Here is a 19,416-nt window from a genome sequence, read left to right on the forward strand (position 1 = left end):
GTCAATCAGTCAACCAACTAGCATTTATTAAGCACTTTCTGTGTGCCCCACAGGCCCTGTGCTAAGCGCTGCAGATACAAAGACAAGAGTGAAAACAGTTTTTGTCCCCAAAGAGTTTATAGTCTAGCCAGGGAAGACAACATGTGCATACATAGATATACACAAACTAGAAAGTAGTTTTGATAAGAACGCACCAGTAAAAAGAGGCATCTGAGAAGGCTTCACATAGAATGTAGAGCTTAAGCTGAGCTTTGAAGGAAATCAGGGATTCTGAGAAATGGGGGTGGAGAAGGAGAACATTTCTAGGGATCGGGGAACAGCCAGTTATGAGACACAGGTGCAAAAGATCAATTATCATGTTAGAGGAGCAGCAAGAAGCCCAGTTTGGATAGACCCCAGTGAGCATGGAGGTGAATAATACGCAACAAGGATAGAAGACAGGACTTAAAATGATCCTAGCTATCATCTAGTACAGTTCCCTCAATTACAGATATGGAAACTGAGGCCTAGGGATATTGCTTAAGTGACTTATCTAAGTTCACACAGGCTGGGATTCAAACCTAGGTCTTCTGGGAAAGATCAATTTAGAACCTTTCCATAGCTCTCCAAGTGGAGGATGCTAGTAGCAATGAGCTTCTAGAAGAATCATGGTGATGGCTTAGAGAGCCATATCCAGTTATGGTTAGCTAACTTTGTTGAAGAGACCATAGTGTCCAAGAGTCTTCTTGGGGATCTGAACCTCTAGCTGGAGCCCTTGGGGATGGTGCAGGACTGACTGGAGGAAGTTGAGCCTAGAGGAGAAATGCTGAGCTCTCTTACTGCCAGGGCTCCTGGACTGACAAACACCAATCACACTCTAGTCTGAACTACCTGGACAGTTCTTTAACCTCAGTTGAGTATGCTGAGCAGGACAGGGCAAGGCAGAGGAGGCTGAAGCTATCATTCCTGGTGTCCACATCAATGCCCCCAGTCCTCTCCACCTTAGATATCACCTCAGGCCCGGCAGGTAAAGCCCCAGGCACTAAGGTCTCTATCTGTGCGTTGGATCCTGGCAGATAAGCCCCTGCTTTACTGCCACTGGCTCCATTTCCCTCTCTCCTTCCCTCATGGTTTTCAACCTGAAGCAGCCTTGCTCCTGGATTTCCATATGCCTACCACTTCATGTCTTCTTCTAGCTAATACAGCTGTGAGAAGCAAAGGGTTGCCTTGTAATAACTTGGCTCTTGTGACCATGAGTTGTTTGTGTGCATGCCCTCTACAGACATATGGCCTTCTTCCTGGGCTCTCCTGACATCCTAAACAGTAAAACACAGAATATTCACTAGGAGGGGTGGGGGATGTCAGCAGCAGGAGATCCCAGTCTGCATTGACCTCATTCAGGATTCAGTATTGATTAGCAAGTGAACCGTTGAGAGCTCTTTCCTATAAGACAATGCATACATGTATTCTGGTCACCAAACACAACTAGTCACTGCTTCTCTGCCTTCATGGTACTGGCTTCATCTAAACAAAAACCTGGTGCTCAAGTATCACAGTCCTCCCCTCCCTCCACCTCAGTGGTATTAGGCATTCTCTTTGGGTGGTAGCTATGGGGCATACTCCTCCTGGCCCACACTGTATGGCTTTTGAAAGGGCCTTCCAGGCTGGCATCAATATCTAACACAGGGGCTTGCTTAGATTTGAACAAGCAAACACTGGTGCGTAAGTGAGGTGGTTGACCAAGAATTTAAAAGTTTGTTCGTGTTTTTCATTCCATCTTCAAACTGTTCCAAAGCAGGGAGGCCAGGAAAAGTGCTCATTCTTTCCTTTCTGACTTTGGTGCTAATCAGCTGCGAGTGAGATCACTGGGAGTCTAAACAGTAATGGTAAAAATGTACATAAATTTTTGATCAACGGCACTGAAGGCTAGAAAGTCTTTTGCTCTCAAAGATATTTTTACATATAGCCTGCTCATGAGTGATGCCTTTTGGATCAGTACTCAATCGCCCAAGGTGCTATATGACCCAGGTAACTCAGCAAAAGCTCTGAGAAGCTGATTCTTGTCAGGTAACCACTTCAGATGAGAATCTTCCAGCCATCCAACACTGTGTTTAGTCATCTCTCATGGTCTTCTGGGGTCTTATAGTGCAGTAGGAAATATCATTTTTGGACATGGACAGGGTAGGAATTCATTTCGTTTGACTATACATATTTCTTTTTCTTTTTCTTCAAAGGAAGAAAGGAGAGGGAAAAAAATAAATTTTTGTTCATTGAAAAAAATTAAATCTAATTATAAAAAAGAAATGTGGTAGGCACTTCTGAGATTTCTTTAAGCATGCCTACAATATTTTCAAATGAGATTTTCCAGCTAAAGCATTTTTAAAACTTTAAAGCCCCATGTTTTAGCTATTATTAGTTAGGTAAATTGTTGTTGTTTGTACTTCTTTTTCAAAAAGGACTGATGACATTATAGGGCTATGTCTTGACTTGTGGGTGAATCGGGTATAAGTGAGGCAGTGTTAGTCAAAGTCAACTCAGTCTCACTCTCCTTTCCAGAGTCATTGACGTCCATTGGCAGTACAAAAGTCAGGACAACTAATGACGATGACCTTGGCATCTTTGACATCTGACCACAGTGCCTACTTTAGCTGTCAGTATGGCCACTGGAACAAATTGTTTTAATCTGCACATTCTTCCAAGGGAAGTCTTCACATGCTTGGGGTAGCTACCCTACTAATTCACTGATGGGTTTGTGTCCAGTTGGTTACCCTCAACCTGGTTTAGCCTGTCTGCTGAGATGGCTTACCAGGGTGTGGCCACTGGGTATGCAATAACTTCTTGGAGGTGAGGGAGAGAGTTGAATGTCAAATAGATACCAAAGGTGAATGAGCAACCCTGAAGAGGGTTTGGCAACCTCTCACACGGAAGGTACTAATCATCCTTGAATACCCATGGACCCTAGCAATCAGACATATGTGAATGCAAAGTTAAAAAAACCAAACCAAACCAAACCCAACCCAGAAGAGTAGAGGTGCCTTGTCTGAGGCAGGTAGATGATCCAGTGAATAACGCACTGACCTTGGAGTCAGAAAGATCTGAGTTCAAATGTGGCCCAAGACACTTACTAGCTGTGACCTTTTAAGCAAGTCATTACACTTCTGTGAGAATCAGTTTCCTCAACTTTAACAAGGAGATAGTACCTACTAGTAATAGCACCTAATAGTACCTACTTCCTTGGGTTGTTGTGAGGATAAAATAAAATAATATTTGTAAAAGGGCTTAGCATAATGCCTCACATAGGAGCCTAAAAAATGCTTGTTCCTTCCCACACCCACAATGTCTTTGCTCCTACGGGCAATACCTCCCCTCAGAATGTCCTTTCCCATCTGATCTCCTACCAACACTTCAAGTCATAACTTGCATCCCATTTCCTAATGAAACTTCCCTGCTGACCTCAACCCACACTTTTCTCCTCTGAACCTCTATGTCAAAAAACAAGCATGTATTAAGATCTCCCCATGTGCCAGGGTGTCTGCCCTATCCATTTGGTATTCATCACAGAAATAACTTAAGAATCGGAAGGAAATTTAGAGATTATCTAGTTCATTTAGCAGATAAGGACACTGAGGAGAAGAGAAGTAAAGTCATTTGTCTGGGGTCACACAGCTGAGATCAGAATGACTGGTACGAAATTCTAGCCAATACACTCTGTTATCTCAGGCTGCCCCTCTTTATCTTTTTAAAAGTTATGCTTCTTATTGTTTATAATAATACTAATATCATTGATATAGCACTTTAAAGTTTACAGGGTGCATTACATATATTAATTCATTTTATCCTTGCAATAATAGCCCAGTGAAAGAGTTGCTTTTATTATTCTTATTTTACAAATGAAGAAACTGAGATACAAAGGTGTCTACATGCTGATATGTGTCTGAGGCAGGATTTGAACTCGGATTTTCCTGACTTCAAGTCCTGAACTCTGTCCACTGCATCATCTAGCTGTTCTCTATTAATGTTATTTTTCAAGAAACAAATATTTTAAAAAATTAATCTGTCCTTCCCATTATTTCCTTTCCTCCATTGAACAAACAAAAAAAGAAACCACTGAAAAACGAATCCCTCAAAACACATTGACACAGTCCAACAAAAAAAGGCAAGTCAAAAAGCATTTATTAAGTACTTGTGATGTGCTATAGGGCAGCTAGGTGGCACAGAGGAAGACTCATCTTCTTGAATTCAAATCTGGCATCAGACACTTACTGGCTGTATGCTCATAGAAAAGTCACTAAATCCTGTTTGCCTCAGTTTCCTCATTTGTAAATGAACTGGAGAAGGAAACAGAAAACCATTCCAATATCTCTGCCAAGAAAACCCCAAATGGGGTCCTGAAGAGTCTGATGCAACTGACCAATAGCAACAGCTATTCATATGTTTCATAGATCTTTATATCTAGCCCCTGTCTTTCTCCTGAGCTCCAGTTATATATCACCAATCTCCTACTAGATATTCCAAACTGGAGACTCAGATATATCCCAATACTGGAAACTCAATATATCCCAAACAGAACTCATTATCTCTCTTCCCAAATTCACTTTTCTTCCAAAATTTCACCAAAATGCCATCCATTCTTACAGTCTTCCATATTTGCAGCCTTGGCACTATCCTTGTCTCTTCACTCTTCCTCACCCCATATATCTAATTGGTTGCCAAATCTTGCCATTTTTACCTTCATAATCTCTTTAGAATCTGAACTCTTCTTTCCATTCACACAGCCACCACCTTAGGTTACTTAGATTATTGCAACACACTCCTTTAATTGGTCTCCTTGCCACAAACCTTGTCCCTCTTCCAGACAACAGGAGAAAAAAGTGATTTTCCTTAAGTGCATGTAATCACCCTCCTCAATGAACTTCAGTGGCTATGGACTTTAAAATACAAATTTTTTTATTTGTCTATTAAAGTCATTCACAACCTGGCTTCCAATCTATTCCTCAAGCCTCATTGAACATTACTGTCCCCTCCCACACTAAAGTCCAGCCAGCCACACTAGCCTTCTCTCTCTGTTCCTTGTTGTTCCTCACACTCTTATCTCCTTTCTCCTTGCTTTTAACCAGCCATCCCCAATGCCTGAAATGGATTCCTTCCTGTTTCATTCACAGAATCCTTCTCTTGAAGTCACAACTGAAGCACCAGCTTCTTTAGGAAGCTGAACCACTCCTCAGCTCCTGGCAACTTCCCTTCCAAAGCACCTTGAATTTAACTAGCTTATATTTATTTTCTTTATTTTTTAATATAAATATTTACTCATTCAGAGGAGAGATTTAATCTTTTGTTTTCCTAGCGCTTAGAACAGCATCTGTCACAAGGAGGTGCTTAATATATGCTTGTTGATTAATAATTGTCCATTTTATGATTTATATATGTATACACACATACACGTACACAAAACAGCTTTGCCTCATAGTATTATAAATTGTGTGCCTGTAAGTGTCAAACTGTCTTAGTATGTTAGGTGTCCAAGCCATAATTAGATCAAGGGTAACTGGAATTTTTCCCCAAGGGACTGAATTTAAGAGTATGCTGAAAGCATCCATGTTTATTTGGCAGGGGTTGGCAAACTATGACCCATGGGCCAGAGTCTGCTATCTCTGTAGGACACAAGGCACAAACTATCTGAGGTTTCTCTGGTGGGTTCCATTAGCCAAAAGAGAAAGTTCATTTAGTCTGACTCCAAGTCATACTGATGTACTTTTTGTCATGAAGAAGCCTGTAGAAGAAATAGTAAATATTTTAGGGCACTTACATATTAGCTAACTGATTAACTGAAGATCTCAATCTTCTTAGTAGAATGCCAAGTGTGAATCTGAGTAGAGGGAGGTTAGAAGCTTAAGGAGATTAGGGGACTTTGGAGAATCAATATGGAATGAAGAAAAGGATTGCTCAACTGAAGTTGAGATGAATTTCCAGTAAGCTAATCCTACACAGGTCAACATCTGTTTATATAGACTTTGTCTCAGGGTCACTGAAAATAGTTTGGGCTTTTTGGGAAGAACCCCTTGACTGACCTTCACTATGCATTTTGTATGTTTATCAAAATGATATTGAATCAAATCACCAAATAGTTGTTAAGTGCCTACTCTGTACAATTAATTATTAAGCATTTACTAACGCTAGACCCTGAGGATATGAAGACAAAAATGGAATCATCCTTGTCCTCAAGGTTTACAATTCTATCAATGGATACCTCTGTGATTGATTCTGTGGGGGTTACAAAGACAAATAAAACAGTCTCTGCCTTCAAAAAACCCCTTAATAGGGAAAGAAACTTTTGTCCAAGAAGCTTTTGTTCAAGCTGGAAGAGACATTAAAATCAATCTAGTCCATTACACCCCTCATTTTACAGATAAGGAAACAAAGGCCTGTATTGGGTACAGGTGGAAGTGATTTGTCCATGGTTATTCAGGTTTTAAATAAAAAAGTGGGATTCAAGCCCATATCATCTAGACTCTAGATCTAGTCCTTTACTGCAACACTCTGCAGAAGTTGTTGTTCAGCCTTCATTTTCAGAGAGGACCAATGACATCATAAGACCGATGACTTGCTCATGAATTAGATTTAAGTGAAGCAGAGCTGCACACAGTTGTTGGCCTCATTCTCTCTTCCAGAGTCCTAAATGTGCAGAGGCAGGACAAAAGTCAAGGCGACTGACGATGGCCTGGGAATGCCATGGTGAGCTGGGTGTCTTCAATATCTGACCAGGCTCTGAGCACTTACACAGTGTCTGCTTTAGCCTTCTTCATGGATGTCACCCAACCGTTCTGCAGGAAAAAGTCATCACTGAAGAAATTAGTAGGAAGGAGAAATTATTTTAGCCTGAGGATGCCACAGAAAGCTTTCTGGAAGAGGTAAGTTTGAAGCAGGGCCTTGAAGGATGGGCAGTGTGTGTATGTGTGTGTATGTGTGTGTATGTGTGTATGTGTGTGTGTGTGTGTGTGTGTGTGTTGGGGCAGGGTATGGAAATCTAGGTTGCAGGAATGGAGTGGAGGGTGAAAGTAGACCTCCTCCTCGTCTTCTTCCATAACTCTGGATCCTTATTTTTGGTGTTTTCTTCACAAGCCACTAAATGCACTAAACCCCCAAAATTTATAGCAGCACTTTTTGGAGTAGTTAGAGAACTGGAAACAAAGTAGTGTCTATTGATTGGGAATGGACAAGCAAATTATGGTATGTGAATGTAATAGCAGATTACTGTCCTGTAGAAAAAAATAGATATGATGAATAAAGGAAAATGTGGCAAGACTTACATGAACTGAAGCAGTGGGGAGTAGGCAAAGTCAAGAAAACAATATACACAGTTAATACAACATTGTAAAGGGAATAAGGGATTGAATGGTCTATGGAATACAAGGTCCCATTGTGCTAATTGTTTTTTTAATCCAATTTTATTTTGTATTCAGTTGTGAATTTTTTCCTTCCCTTTTCCTCTCTTCCACCTGTCCAGAAATCAAGAAAAACAAAACCCATTATAAATATGTCCAGGCATGAAAAACAAATCTCTGCATTTAGTTATGTCCACAAAAAAAAAAAGGAAGGAAAAAAATAAGCTTCCATTTGTCCACTGAATCCATCAACTCTGTCTGGATGTGGATAGTATATTTCATCATGAGTTCTTTGGAATTTTGGTTAGTGTGTAGGTTGGGCAGCTAGGTGGTGCAGTGGATAGAGCACCATGCAGGAGTCAGGAGGACCTGAGTTCAAATCTCACCTCAGACACTTGACACTCACTAGCTGTGTGACCTTGGGCAAGTCACTTAACCCCAATTGCCTCATCCTGGGTCATCTCCAGTCATCCTGATGAATGTCTGGTCACTGGAATCAGCTGGCTCTGGAGGAAAAGTGAGGCTGGTGACCTGCACAGCCCTCCCTCACTCAGAACAAAGTCCAGGGCAAGTCATGTCATCATTTCTCTGAAGGCCTGGTCTCCTTCAGCAAGGAAGGACCAACACACACAAGTCTTTCCCAGTTGATCATTAGTTCCTACACGGCTTTCCAGGTTTTTCTGAAGCCATTTCCTCAGTCGCTTCTTACAGAACAATCATACACCATAATTTGTTGAGCCAGTCCCCAGCAGATGGGCACCCCTTCACTTCCCAATTCTTTGCCCCCCCAAATCTGCTATGAATATTTATATACGTAGGGTCCTTTCCCTCTTTTTTTAAATGTATGCTCTTTGGAGCATACGCCCAGCGGCACAGCTGAGCCAAAGGCATGCACCCTGAACACACCTCCGGGCACTGTTCCATCTGCTTTCCAGAACGGTTGGACCGGTTCACCGTTCCACCAGCGGGGCATTCCAGGACTCTTTTCCCACGGCCCCTCCAGCATGGGTCATTTTCCTCTTTCGACAGCTTTGACAACCTGACGGATGTAGCGTGGTCCCTCAGCGTTATTTTAATTTGCGTTTCTCTAGCTTTCTCAATTTAGAGCCTTTTTTTTCATATGGCTGTCGAAAACATTGAATATATCTTCACGATGTCTATAGAGGCCCAGGTTTGAGATTCCCTCAGATGCAGTTTTGAGGTCGGCCACTGGGGGGCCCCCCGCAGGCCAGGCCTTTGGCGTGTTTGGTCGCTAGGCAACTAGGCGCCCTCTCCCCCTCCCCCCTCCTCCCTCCCCGTCTCTCTCTATGGGGGAGGGGAGTCAGGGGGCGGAGCCTCACCTCGGGGGCGGGGTCTGGGGGGCAGACGCGGAAGGTTCCGCCCCTCCGCCACAGCCCGATTACACGTGGACTGCTCTGAGAGACGCCACCAGCTGGGCTCCGGGAAGTGAGAAGGCGGGGCGGAGAGGTGTCCAATGGGCGAGCGGTAACGGAATGCGCATGCGCCGGAAAAGAGTTCCCGAAGGGGAGGAGCGAGCGAGGGAAGAAAACGGGAACGCGGGACCGGGACTCCTGAGGAGCTGTCTGGTGAGCTCGGCGTTCAGGGCTGCCGGACCCCGGCTCACTGACTGCGGCCTGGGTGAGTTGAGGGGGGCCGGGTTCTGGGGCTCCGGGCTCCCCAACTCTGGCCTGGAGGCGGCTTCCGGCGGGGCAGCCCAGCCTAGGTAACGGGACCGAGATTAACGGAGCCGGGGGCGGAGAGGGGGGCTCCCGAGGGGTTCTGGGAAGATCCAGCCCTGGCATCCGGTGAACCGGGCCGAGACACGGCACTGCGGAGACTGGGAGGCGGCCCGGCAGGGAGGGGTCTGAGGACCCTGGGAGCGAAAGAGAGGCCTGGGGACCTGGTGACCAGGGGAGCAGGGGGGAGGGAGATGGGGAGTGGGGAGCAGGACCGGGCTCTGGGGTCTTGGGGAGGGCCAGGGGTACCTGGGGAGCAGGGTCTGGAGAGCCGGGGGGAGGGAGATGGGGAGTGGGGAGCAGGACCGGGCTCTGGGGACTTGGGGAGGGCCAGGGGGACCTGGGGAGCAGGGTCTGGAGAGCCGGGGGGAGGGAGATGGGGAGTGGGGAGCAGGACCGGGCTCTGGGGACTTGGGGAGGGCCAGGGGGACCTGGGGAGCAGGGTCTGGAGAGCCGGGGGGAGGGAGATGGGGAGTGGGGAGCAGGACCGGGCTCTGGGGACTTGGGGAGGGCCAGGGGGACCTGGGGAGCAGGGTCTGGAGAGCCGGGGGGAGGGAGATGGGGAGTGGGGATCAGGACCTCTGGGGTCTTGGGGAGGGCCAGGGGGACCTGCTCGGGGTCTGGATGGGCAGAGGTCCCAGAGCACGCTGAGCTGGTGGGATCCAGAGTGCAGGGGGCCCTGGGCGCTGGGCTGTGAAGCGAAGGGTCCCCAAAGGGCCGCAGCCTGTGCCTCCCTGGCACCCCAGGCAGCAGCTGCATCTTGTTCCCTGCCTGGAGCCGGACGGGCACAGCTGCAGCGTCTGACCTCCTCCCCTGCCCTGGTGCTTCAGGGCTCTGTCCAGGGTCTTGGCTGGGACCCTTACAAAGGTCAGAATCAGGGCTGTTTCCCGAGGTCCCTGCTTGTAAAACCTCCTTTCGAGGGGAGCAGTCAGCACAGGCTACCTGCCACTCACCAAGCATATGCTTCCTCTCCCATTCCAGCCGAGAGCAGAGGTGTTGTGAAATAGTATGGTAGATGTGGAGTCAGCCAGACCCAGGTCAAACCCCCCCCCCCCCCCCCCCCCCCGACCTTGAACACATACACTGCTGTGGTTCCCTGGGCCAGTCAGTTATCTTCTTTGTTGCCTCAGTCTCCCCTTCTGTAAAACGAGGGGATTGGGCTCTGTGGTGTTCTAGGTCCTTTCTGACTCTTAAGGGTGTGATACTGCTATCTCCACGGGCAAAATTGTGGATTGACTAACTTGCCTTTGTCACTTGCTTTGGGTAGAGGTTATCTGGGGCACAATGTTCATGGCATCAGTAAGGCACTCCAGGAGTGTTGTTTTTACTTCCAGCTGCTAACAGATCATGGTCATTTTGGGGAGGTAAGAGGGTAAGCAAATACTTTCAAATTCTAACCTGACTAATGATAACTTGGTTGGTAAGAGAAGATCTCAAAGTCCCTTCTGACACTGTGTTCTTCAGGAATGACAAAGCTGCCCAAAGGATCACTGGATCCTAGAATTCAAGCTGTAAGAGAACCACAGAGGGAGTCTAGTCCCATCCTCTCATTTTACAGATGAAAAAAATAGGTCTAGTTAAGCTCAGTGACTTTTCCAAGGTCACACAGGTTGTACAGGGCGGTATTAGGAACTGAACTCAAGTCATTTGACTCCAAATCCAGCACCACTTGGGAGGTTTTGAGATCCTTCTCTGGTTCAGGAATACACATCCTGAAGCCCATCAGATTCAGTTCACTCTGCTCAAATGCTAAGCCCTTGGTCTGGCTTGTTGATGATGCCTCGCTCTTGAGGCAGAGGAGGGTTGCTTCTTTTTTTAAGTGAGTGTTTTGAACTTGGATTGGATCATAAGATGCTGGCCCTCAAATTGTCATACCCAAGCCAGGGCATGATTTGGGGTGTTCTGTTTTCTCCTCTGTTCAGTTGGTTTGTTCCTTCTTGTTCCTGAGAGTTAGAAACATATGGTAATCACTGCTTTCAGAGGGAGCTAAGCAAGGTGCTGTGAGGGGGATTGAGCCAAATACGCCAAATGTTATTTGTGGCATTTTTGGATTTGACAGCGAATGCACAAATTGGGAATGTCTGGGAAGACCTGGCATTCCTACCCCTTCTCACATTTCTCAGAAATATAAGGCCTGAATAGCAACTCCTAGTAGTGATTTAAGTTCTAACAATGTAGCAGAGGCACATTCACTGCTGAGATTTGACTCTTTCAAAGTTAGAATCTGACTGTTTTCCACTTTTTTTGTTGCTGTTGCTGTTTATTTGTTTCAGTCACATCCAACTCTTTGTGACCCCATTTGGGGTTTTCTTGGCAAAGATATTTGAGTGAGTCGCCATTTCTTTCTCTGGCTCATTTTACAGATGAGGTAACTAAGCCACACAGGATTAAGTGACTTGCTCAGGGTCACACAACTGCTAGGTGTCTGAAGGCTGCATTTGAACTCAGGTCTTCCCTGACTCCAAGCTTAGCAATCTATCCACTGTGCCACCTAGTTGCCCTACTTTTTTGTTCTAATAAGATGGCAGTTAACATGAAAACTTATTCCACATGGTACAGAACAAATTTCATCATGAAGAGTATCTCTGTGTTCAGTGAGACTCCTGGGGGGGTGGAGGTGTGTATGTGTATGTGTATGTGTTGAATCTTCTACACCAATACTTTGAGGCATATCTGTCAGAATGGGTGCCTGCCTTTCTGGGGAGTGCTGGGGTAGTGTTGCCAAGGATGATGCCATCCCTCCAATTTTCCTGCCTCTTTTTAATTGGTGACGTTATTTTAACATTAGTTATCTCCTTGAACGTTTCTTCCACTCTACATTGAAACTTCCTTATAACAGAGAAAACCAGTTCTGCAGAATAAACTGACAAAGCATGAAATCTGAGAGTACACACAGCCTCCTGTACCCCCACACTCTACTCCCCAGTCAGGTGAGGGATAAGTGCTTTTCATCTGTTCTTGGGAATCAGGATTGTTCCACAGGCCGTTTTTAGACAAAGAAACCAAAGCTATCTATAGTCATGAAAAAATGCTCAGAATCACTATTGGTCAGAGAAATTCAAATTAAAACAACAATAAGTTGTTTTACCAGAGCAGCTAATATGACACAAAAGGAAAATATTGAATGTTGGAGGGGATGTGAGAAAACTGGGACACTAATGCACTGTTGGTAGAGTTGTGAACTGATCCAACCATTCTGGAGAGCAATTTGGAACTATGCCCATGATATCACTGCTAAGTTTGTATCCCAAAGACATCCCCAAAAAGGGAAATGCACCTGTTTGTACAAAAATATTTACAGCAGCTCTATTTGTGATGCCTAAGAATTGGAAATGGCAAGCATGGTGATTTCGGAAAAACCTGCAAAGACTTACATGAACTGATGCATAGTGAAGTGTATTCAACAGTATAATAATATTGTTGAATGAAGAACTGTGAATGACTTAGCTGGTCTCAGCAACGCAGTGATCCAAGACAGTCCCAAAGGATTAATGATGAAGCATACTATCCGCCTCCAGAGAAAGAAGTGATACTGATTGAATACAGACTGAAGCATGCTATTTTTCACTTTCTTTCATTTTTTTTCTTTTATTCAAGTCTTCTTGTACAAAATGGCTAATATGGAAATGTTCTACATAATTGCAAAAAAAAAAAATTAGAGTTTTGGGGGGGACTGTTCCATTGTAATTAACTGATGTTAAGTCACCCTTTAGTCTTATTTTCACCTGTGCTGTTGAAGTTGTGGTAAACGTTCTCTTGGTTCAGCTTTCTTTGTGTCTGTCACTTCATACTAGTCTTTCCACATTCATCTGAATTCCATGTTTTTGCTGTTTGCCACATCTAGCTTAAGAATCTTCTACTGTTTACATGTCATTCTCCAGTCACTTTGTTGCCAGCTTTTTGCTACCACAGAGTGTTCTTTTGAATATTGTCTTATCCCTAGGACTTTCCTCGTTACTTACCCCCTTAGGTCATATACCCAATACCACTCAAACTATCTTGTGAGGATGGAGATAGGGATGGAGCAGGCAGAGGACAGTGACCTTTGGATCGTAGCTGTTCTTTGCAAAAGATGAGGAGAACAAATGTCTCCTGTGCCCCAGATGCCCCTGCCCTTGCCGTTGCTGAGTTTGGGGTGATGGGGAGATGGGGAGCATTTTAAGGCTTCAGCCCATGCTGTAACTCAAAGGACAGTCTGGATCAGGGAGTCTCGGCAGGACCTGTGGTCCCCCTCTGGAAAGTGATCCTCCATCTCCCCAGTTATTGCATCCATTGGGCCTTTGTACCTCATGCTGTTTGCCCACTTTGATTGTTTATGCACCTGCCACCTCCAGACCAGATGGTTGACTCATTGAAGGCCTGGGACTTTTTGCCTTTAATTGTTGCAGATTGGAACTTCTTGGCAACTCAGACTGTGCCAAGTCTCTGGGCTCCTCCATCTCCATAGCACCTAATCGTTTCACATCTGTTGTGCCATTCATTAGATCATCTCAGTAGCTGGATGAGACAGGTAGACCAGGGCTTGTTAGACCCTGTTTGACAGATAAATAGTCTAAAGTCACACCTTGAGCTGGGGACAGACCTAGGACTCTTTCTTGTAGCACTGCTCCCCTCCTTCCCCCTTTCCCTCCCAATGTCAGCGGATCAGTTGCCTCTTTGAATTAGCAGGAATGATGACTGGATCTGAAATCCTTATGGGAATCTTAGGTGTAATTCATGCCTTTCCTATCACCCTCTGTGTTTCCTCCTCTTATTAGACATGTATTTAAGCTTGTGGAAGATGCTTAGAGCCACTCTCCTGTGCTGCCTCCTGGGGGCATTTGGCTTCCTGAGTGCTGGGGCAGAAGAACCTGTGGACAGCCATAGCCATGCTGGTGTTCGCCTGGATAAGAACATGGTGCAGGACAAAGAGTATGTGTTATGGGGGCTTCCCTGTGCTAGAGATTGGGCCTGTCAGTTGCAGCTGTCGCTGCACCCAGAACATTATTTTTTTCCTGAAACATATTCCAGTTTCTGATTTTATTTGATCTAAGCAGCAAATCTGGGCAGTGGGTAAGTCATAACAGTTATTATCTTCAATTATATGGATGGGGAAACTGAGGCCCAGAGAAGTTAAGTGAGTTAGTGGTACAGCCACCACTGGAGCCTACCTTTCTTGTCTCCTAGCCTCCCCCATATCTTTCCCCTTGGTGTATGAGAAAAAACCTCTTAGTGTTGTATTCATCCCTAAAACTTCTTTGTTCTGGGGGGGTCAGGTAACCGTGGCAGGCCTGGCCTTTTACCATTGCATTTGTCTACTGCCATTATCATTTGCTGCTCTGAGATAAAATGTCTGAGCTTTAAGTGGTGGTTGCAGTCAGACCTGCTCATTCACATGTTCCTCCTGTGTTGTAGTCTTCACAAAGCCTCCACAGTGCTCTCAGCCTGATTGTTGATTTTTAGGCACATCATGGAACACCTCGAAGGCGTCATTGAGAAAAGTGAGTCGGAGATGTCTCCACAAGAGCTGCAGCTCCATTACTTCAAGATGCATGACTATGATGGCAATAATTTGCTTGATGGCTTAGAACTTGCCACTGCTATCTCTCATGTCCATAAGGAGGTGAGTAAGAAGCCTACCCAGGAGGCAGTGCCTGTGTGAAAAGGTCCCTGGGAATAATCTTTATGTCACATGTACTGATGTGACCCTTGCCTCTTCATTAGCAAGGGACTCATTGCCTAGAGAGTTGTGTTCAGTTCTGGATACCGCAGTTGTGGAAGGAGGTTGATAAAATGAGAGCCGCCAGGATAGAAAAGGACATCAGATTCATGCCAATAAGAACTAGGGATGTTTAAACGAGGCAGAGAAGATTCAGGGGAGATATTATATTTGCCTTCAAGTGTTCAAAGAGCCTCCAAGTGAAAGAGGGATGAGATTCCTTCTCTTTTGCCTCAGAAGTCAAGTTTGGAAGTACCCAAGAGGTAAATCTAGAGATGATGTCTAGCAATTAGAGCTATGCCGAAGTTGAATGGACGTGTGTGTGTGTGTGTGTGTGTGTGTGTGTGTGTGTGTGTGTGTGTGTGTGTGTGTGTGTGTGTGTGTGTGTGTGTGTGTGTGTGTGTGTGTTGGGAGGGAGGAGTCTCCCAAGAGAGAAGGCAGGGTAACTACTTGGAGGATATATTAGAGATGGGATCCTTTTTTCAGGCATGGGATCTTCAAATTCCCTTTCAGCTCTAAAATTTTGTGATTTTCCTGGCATAACCCACTACTCTTAATTTTTCCTCTTCCTTGTTCCCTTACCCTTCCTGTATAGGACAGACTAGAGAATTTCTTTCCTTAACCTAACATATATCAATTTAATGTACCTTTTGATAGCTCCTTTCAGGAAAAAAAATTGGTCTGGAAGTGGAATAGATTGACTCCAGGCTAACAGATGGTTTGGGATTTTCTGTGCGGTCCAGTCACAATCACTGCCACAGATAATTGGTTTTAGATGCCCTTTAAAAAATGAGAAAATTCGTAGTCAGTATATGGGAGTTTCTTAACATTGAGGAATTCTAAAATGTCAGGAAGGAAAGACCCTTAGAAATTATCTAGTTAGACTTCCTTCATTTTGTAGGAGAGTCACTTGGTTCTTTTTTTTTTTTTTTGAATCTTCAGGGCAAAGCATAGTACTTGTACATGAATATCATAGGTACTTAGTAAGTGCTTGTTGAAAGGAATGAGGAAACTGAGGTCTAGAAAACTTTGGGACTGGTAACTGGTAGAGTAGGGACAGAACTGCAGTCTGCTCACTCCAGTTTGGATTTGGTAGCCCCTAATGCGCTAGATATGTAACTACAAGAAAGAGGACCTAGACTGTTCTGTGTAATAATTCAGGCTGTAGACACTTATGAGAGCCTACTGTATTCTCATCCTTATCCTAAAAGCTATTGGAAATTCAAGTATACATACTTTCTGACCGCAAGGGATTTGAAATTTAATTGGAGAGCTAAGATGTAGCCACATAAAAAAGGTAATTAATAATTTAAGGCAACATATGGTAAGTGTTAAATGAGTAGTATAGATCATAGATGCCACGGACATTTAGAGGAAGGGGATGATGATGAAATGAGATAGGGAAAACTATTTGGAGGACGTGGGATTTGATAGACCTCCAAGGATGGGTGGAATTTAGGGAACAGAGAAAATATTCCATTCCTGTGGAATGGTGTGTGTATCAAGGTGTGGAGGCAAGAAGATTAGGACTGAGGGGTTTCCATGTTGAAAGGTAAGCTGGGACCAGATTATAGATACCAAGCTAAGAAGTTTAGTTATTATTCTATTGGTGATGAGAAGTCTTGAAGAATTTTGAGTAAGGAGATGGCCTGATCAAGCAGTGTTTTAGGAAGGAAGGTCTGCACTGGTGGGCAGGATGGATGGCATGGGAATGCTTGAGGCAGTGAGACTGATTAGACTGTTGCAGCAGGGTTTGGGGGTGGGCTGGCCAGTGGGTTAGGGCTGGGGCTAATATGACTGTGGAAATGGAAAGATGAAATGGCCATGGGGATTATTTCAAAGGGAAAATCAAAAGGACCCATGAACAGTGACCTGCTATGAGCTATTTGTAGAAGTATTAGGAACAAATTCTGTATTAAACATCACCCAGGTTTTCTCTGATGTCACTTGGCCGCAATCTTTTTCCCTTTTCCCTGCGGCCCCCTGGTTTCTATACTTCTGTACTTCAAGTGAGGTGAGCGTCTGGGGTGGGTCACTGTGGTGTCCATCCCAAAGTATTGCTCTGACCTGCTCTCCCTGGGGCGCTTCCTTTATGAGTTGTTTCCTCACTAGTGGGCAGAGGTTTTGTGTCAAATCATTCACCTCCTCCGCATCAGGAGCACTTGCAAGAGCACTCAGGCCAGAGCTATTGGCTGTGTTTGTGGGACTGGGCAAAGCTCATACTAACCGAGAAGTTTTCTGAACTAAGGGCTTGTTCAGGCTGTTGTGGCTTTCTTTATCAGTAAAGGATAATTCTGAATTACATCTAAGAATTGTTTTTGTAAAATGAGGGGTAACATGGCAGACAGAAGAGAGAGCCATTCTGTGGTCCAGGAAGAACTGAGTTTAAGCCCTGCTTCTCTGTCCCATTTGTGTGACTTTTCAGGATCCTGACAGCTGTGTAAGCCATGCTCTGATGAATTGCCAGTCTGCCTCAGTCTGCTAATTCCCTCCACTGATGAACTCCCACTAATGAATAAAATAAATGATTAAGTGGAGTTTGGTTACTCCATGGGTTTTTCTCATCATGTGGCTGATGGTGCCATCGTAATGTATTTCTCATGACATTTGGGACACACCTTTGTTGCCATTAGCTTCGTACCTCTCTCCTTTCATCTCCTGGGCTCTAGTGTGACTGTGCTCTCATGACACCTCATTGTGTTCTATAGGAAGGAGGGGAGCAGGCTCCAGCCATGAAGGAAGAAGAACTGATGAACTTGATAGATGATGTTCTGAAGGATGATGACAAGAACAATGATGGCTACATTGACTATGCTGAATTTGCAAAATCACTGGAATAAAAATCTATTAACAGTCTGCTAGTTCTATGCAAATGTGACCCAGTATAATGTGATTGAATGCTTGCCGTATTACAGAGTAGTTGTACTTTTCCAACTTCGGTGCTGCAGGAGGAAATCCCATAGCAGCTTGTTACTTTGAAGTGAAAATAGAAACTTTTGGGGAGATGTGGTTAAAAAATGGCGGAACTGCATCCCACTCCTGAATTCATGTTTAACGTCCTAACAGACAAGCACGTTTTGAGAGTGTGATGTCATTGAGGTGGGTGCTTAGAATCTCAGTTTTGGATGTAGGTTACTACTTGTTAATAATGTTAACAGAAAAACTTGTCAAATGAATACTTCTTTCCTGTAGCCAGGGAAACTTCATATGGCCTAGGAAATAAATGGTGTCCCAGACACATAATCTCAGCTGAGTATTTATCTATCCCATAGGTCCTGGTATAATCAGTGTTCTTTACAGCTTGCCCAGTACAGATAGTTGCTTGCTGTGGGTAGGTTGCTATTTGCAAGACTATTTATAGCTACAAACATTAGAAAGGAATGTTTGCCAAATACTGAACTCAACTGTCAATAGAGCCTGTTGATGAAAACAGTTTGGACTTGGGTGTATATAACCCCCTATGTTGACCTCAGCATTTAAGCTTTTCAGTCTTTCAATATTTTACAGGACTACTGCCACATCCTTATACTTTATTTTTGTTATTAGTTTTTAATATCATATTCAACTGGGGGAGACCTTGAATGAATGTAATGTGGTTCTTTGCTCCAAACGATGTCAAAACTGTTAACTTTCTTAAAGTTTGTATTTAACACTAATTTCTGGAGTTCCACTTTATGGTCTAGGAGCTGTAGGTGGAACGTAAAAACCTACCTAGTCAGGGGGCATAAAATTCTAGATAATCTAACCTGTTTCAGAATGAAAAAGATAATGCTGCCAGTTAAGGGTTAGTGAGACACCTTAACGTTCGAACTAGGTGATTTCAGAAGGAAAGCTGTTTAAGTGAACTCTCCTAGTCAAGAGAATACTTGAATTCTTTCACAGATCAGTAAAAAAGACCTAAAGTCCTTTGAACTTTATAGACTCAACAGTATTTGAAAAGTAAGACACACACAGACAAAAAGCTTTGTCTCAGTACTGCTTTGGATGTGATTGATGTACTGTGTTAAATGACATTAGAAAACCTGAAATAAGTCATTATCATAACTAATAAGAGTCTGATTACTGAACTGTGCTCTAAGATGTTCAAAGACCTATTTTCTGTATTAAAGTATTCTTAAAAGAAAACTAATGTATTCGTAAAAATGGTTTCCTGTGTCCGAGTGTTTGTGCAATCAGAGCTACGTTGTAAACTATTCTTGTAATATCTAGTTATTTTGAAAGATTTGTATAATGGATTATTCTGGATATATGAGTAATAAAGATGAACTGGAGAGTGGAAGGTTTCTTGAACTCAGACTTCTTGCTTCTTTTGGTCATGGGCTAATTTTTATCATTTATTGTATCAAAGGGGACAGCATAGAGCAGTAGAAAGAACCTTGTGTTTAGAGTCTAAAAACCTGGGTTCATGTTCCAACTCTGAAATTACCAGACCTGTGTGCTTCCTTCTCTGAGTCTCCCTTTCTCCATTTGTAAAATGGGAGTAATAATACCAGTTCACCTCTCTGGGTCAATAAAAGAAAGCACATGGGTAATCCTTAAAGAACTATATCCATCCCCAGTTGTGCAAAACTAGCCCCAGACTAGGGTGCTTTCTCAAACAAAGCTCTCAAATGCCATTTAA

General features: G+C 44.0%; 1 protein-coding gene across 4 annotated transcripts; it reads left to right on the top strand.

Annotated features, from left to right (window-relative positions):
* Nucleotides 1-8,783: 8,783 nt before the first annotated feature.
* Nucleotides 8,784-19,085, top strand: MCFD2 (multiple coagulation factor deficiency 2, ER cargo receptor complex subunit). 4 transcript variants are annotated; one of them, XM_072635677.1, is made up of 5 exons: nt 8,895-8,999; nt 11,937-12,027; nt 13,855-14,008; nt 14,540-14,699; nt 17,504-19,085. In XM_072635677.1, exons 3-5 carry the CDS (start codon nt 13,857-13,859, stop codon nt 17,633-17,635), a joined length of 444 nt encoding a protein of 147 aa, XP_072491778.1. In that variant the 5' UTR covers nt 8,895-8,999; nt 11,937-12,027; nt 13,855-13,856; the 3' UTR covers nt 17,636-19,085. The 4 variants fall into 4 exon arrangements, with proteins under 4 accessions (XP_072491776.1, XP_072491780.1, XP_072491778.1 ...); XM_072635675.1 differs by lacking the exon at nt 11,937-12,027 and having other exon boundaries at nt 8,784-8,999; XM_072635678.1 differs by lacking the exon at nt 11,937-12,027 and having other exon boundaries at nt 8,927-9,084.
* Nucleotides 19,086-19,416: the final 331 nt, after the last annotated feature.

Source organism: Notamacropus eugenii, chromosome 1 (assembly GCF_028372415.1).
Source record: "Notamacropus eugenii isolate mMacEug1 chromosome 1, mMacEug1.pri_v2, whole genome shotgun sequence".
Taxonomy (NCBI): domain Eukaryota; kingdom Metazoa; phylum Chordata; class Mammalia; order Diprotodontia; family Macropodidae; genus Notamacropus; species Notamacropus eugenii.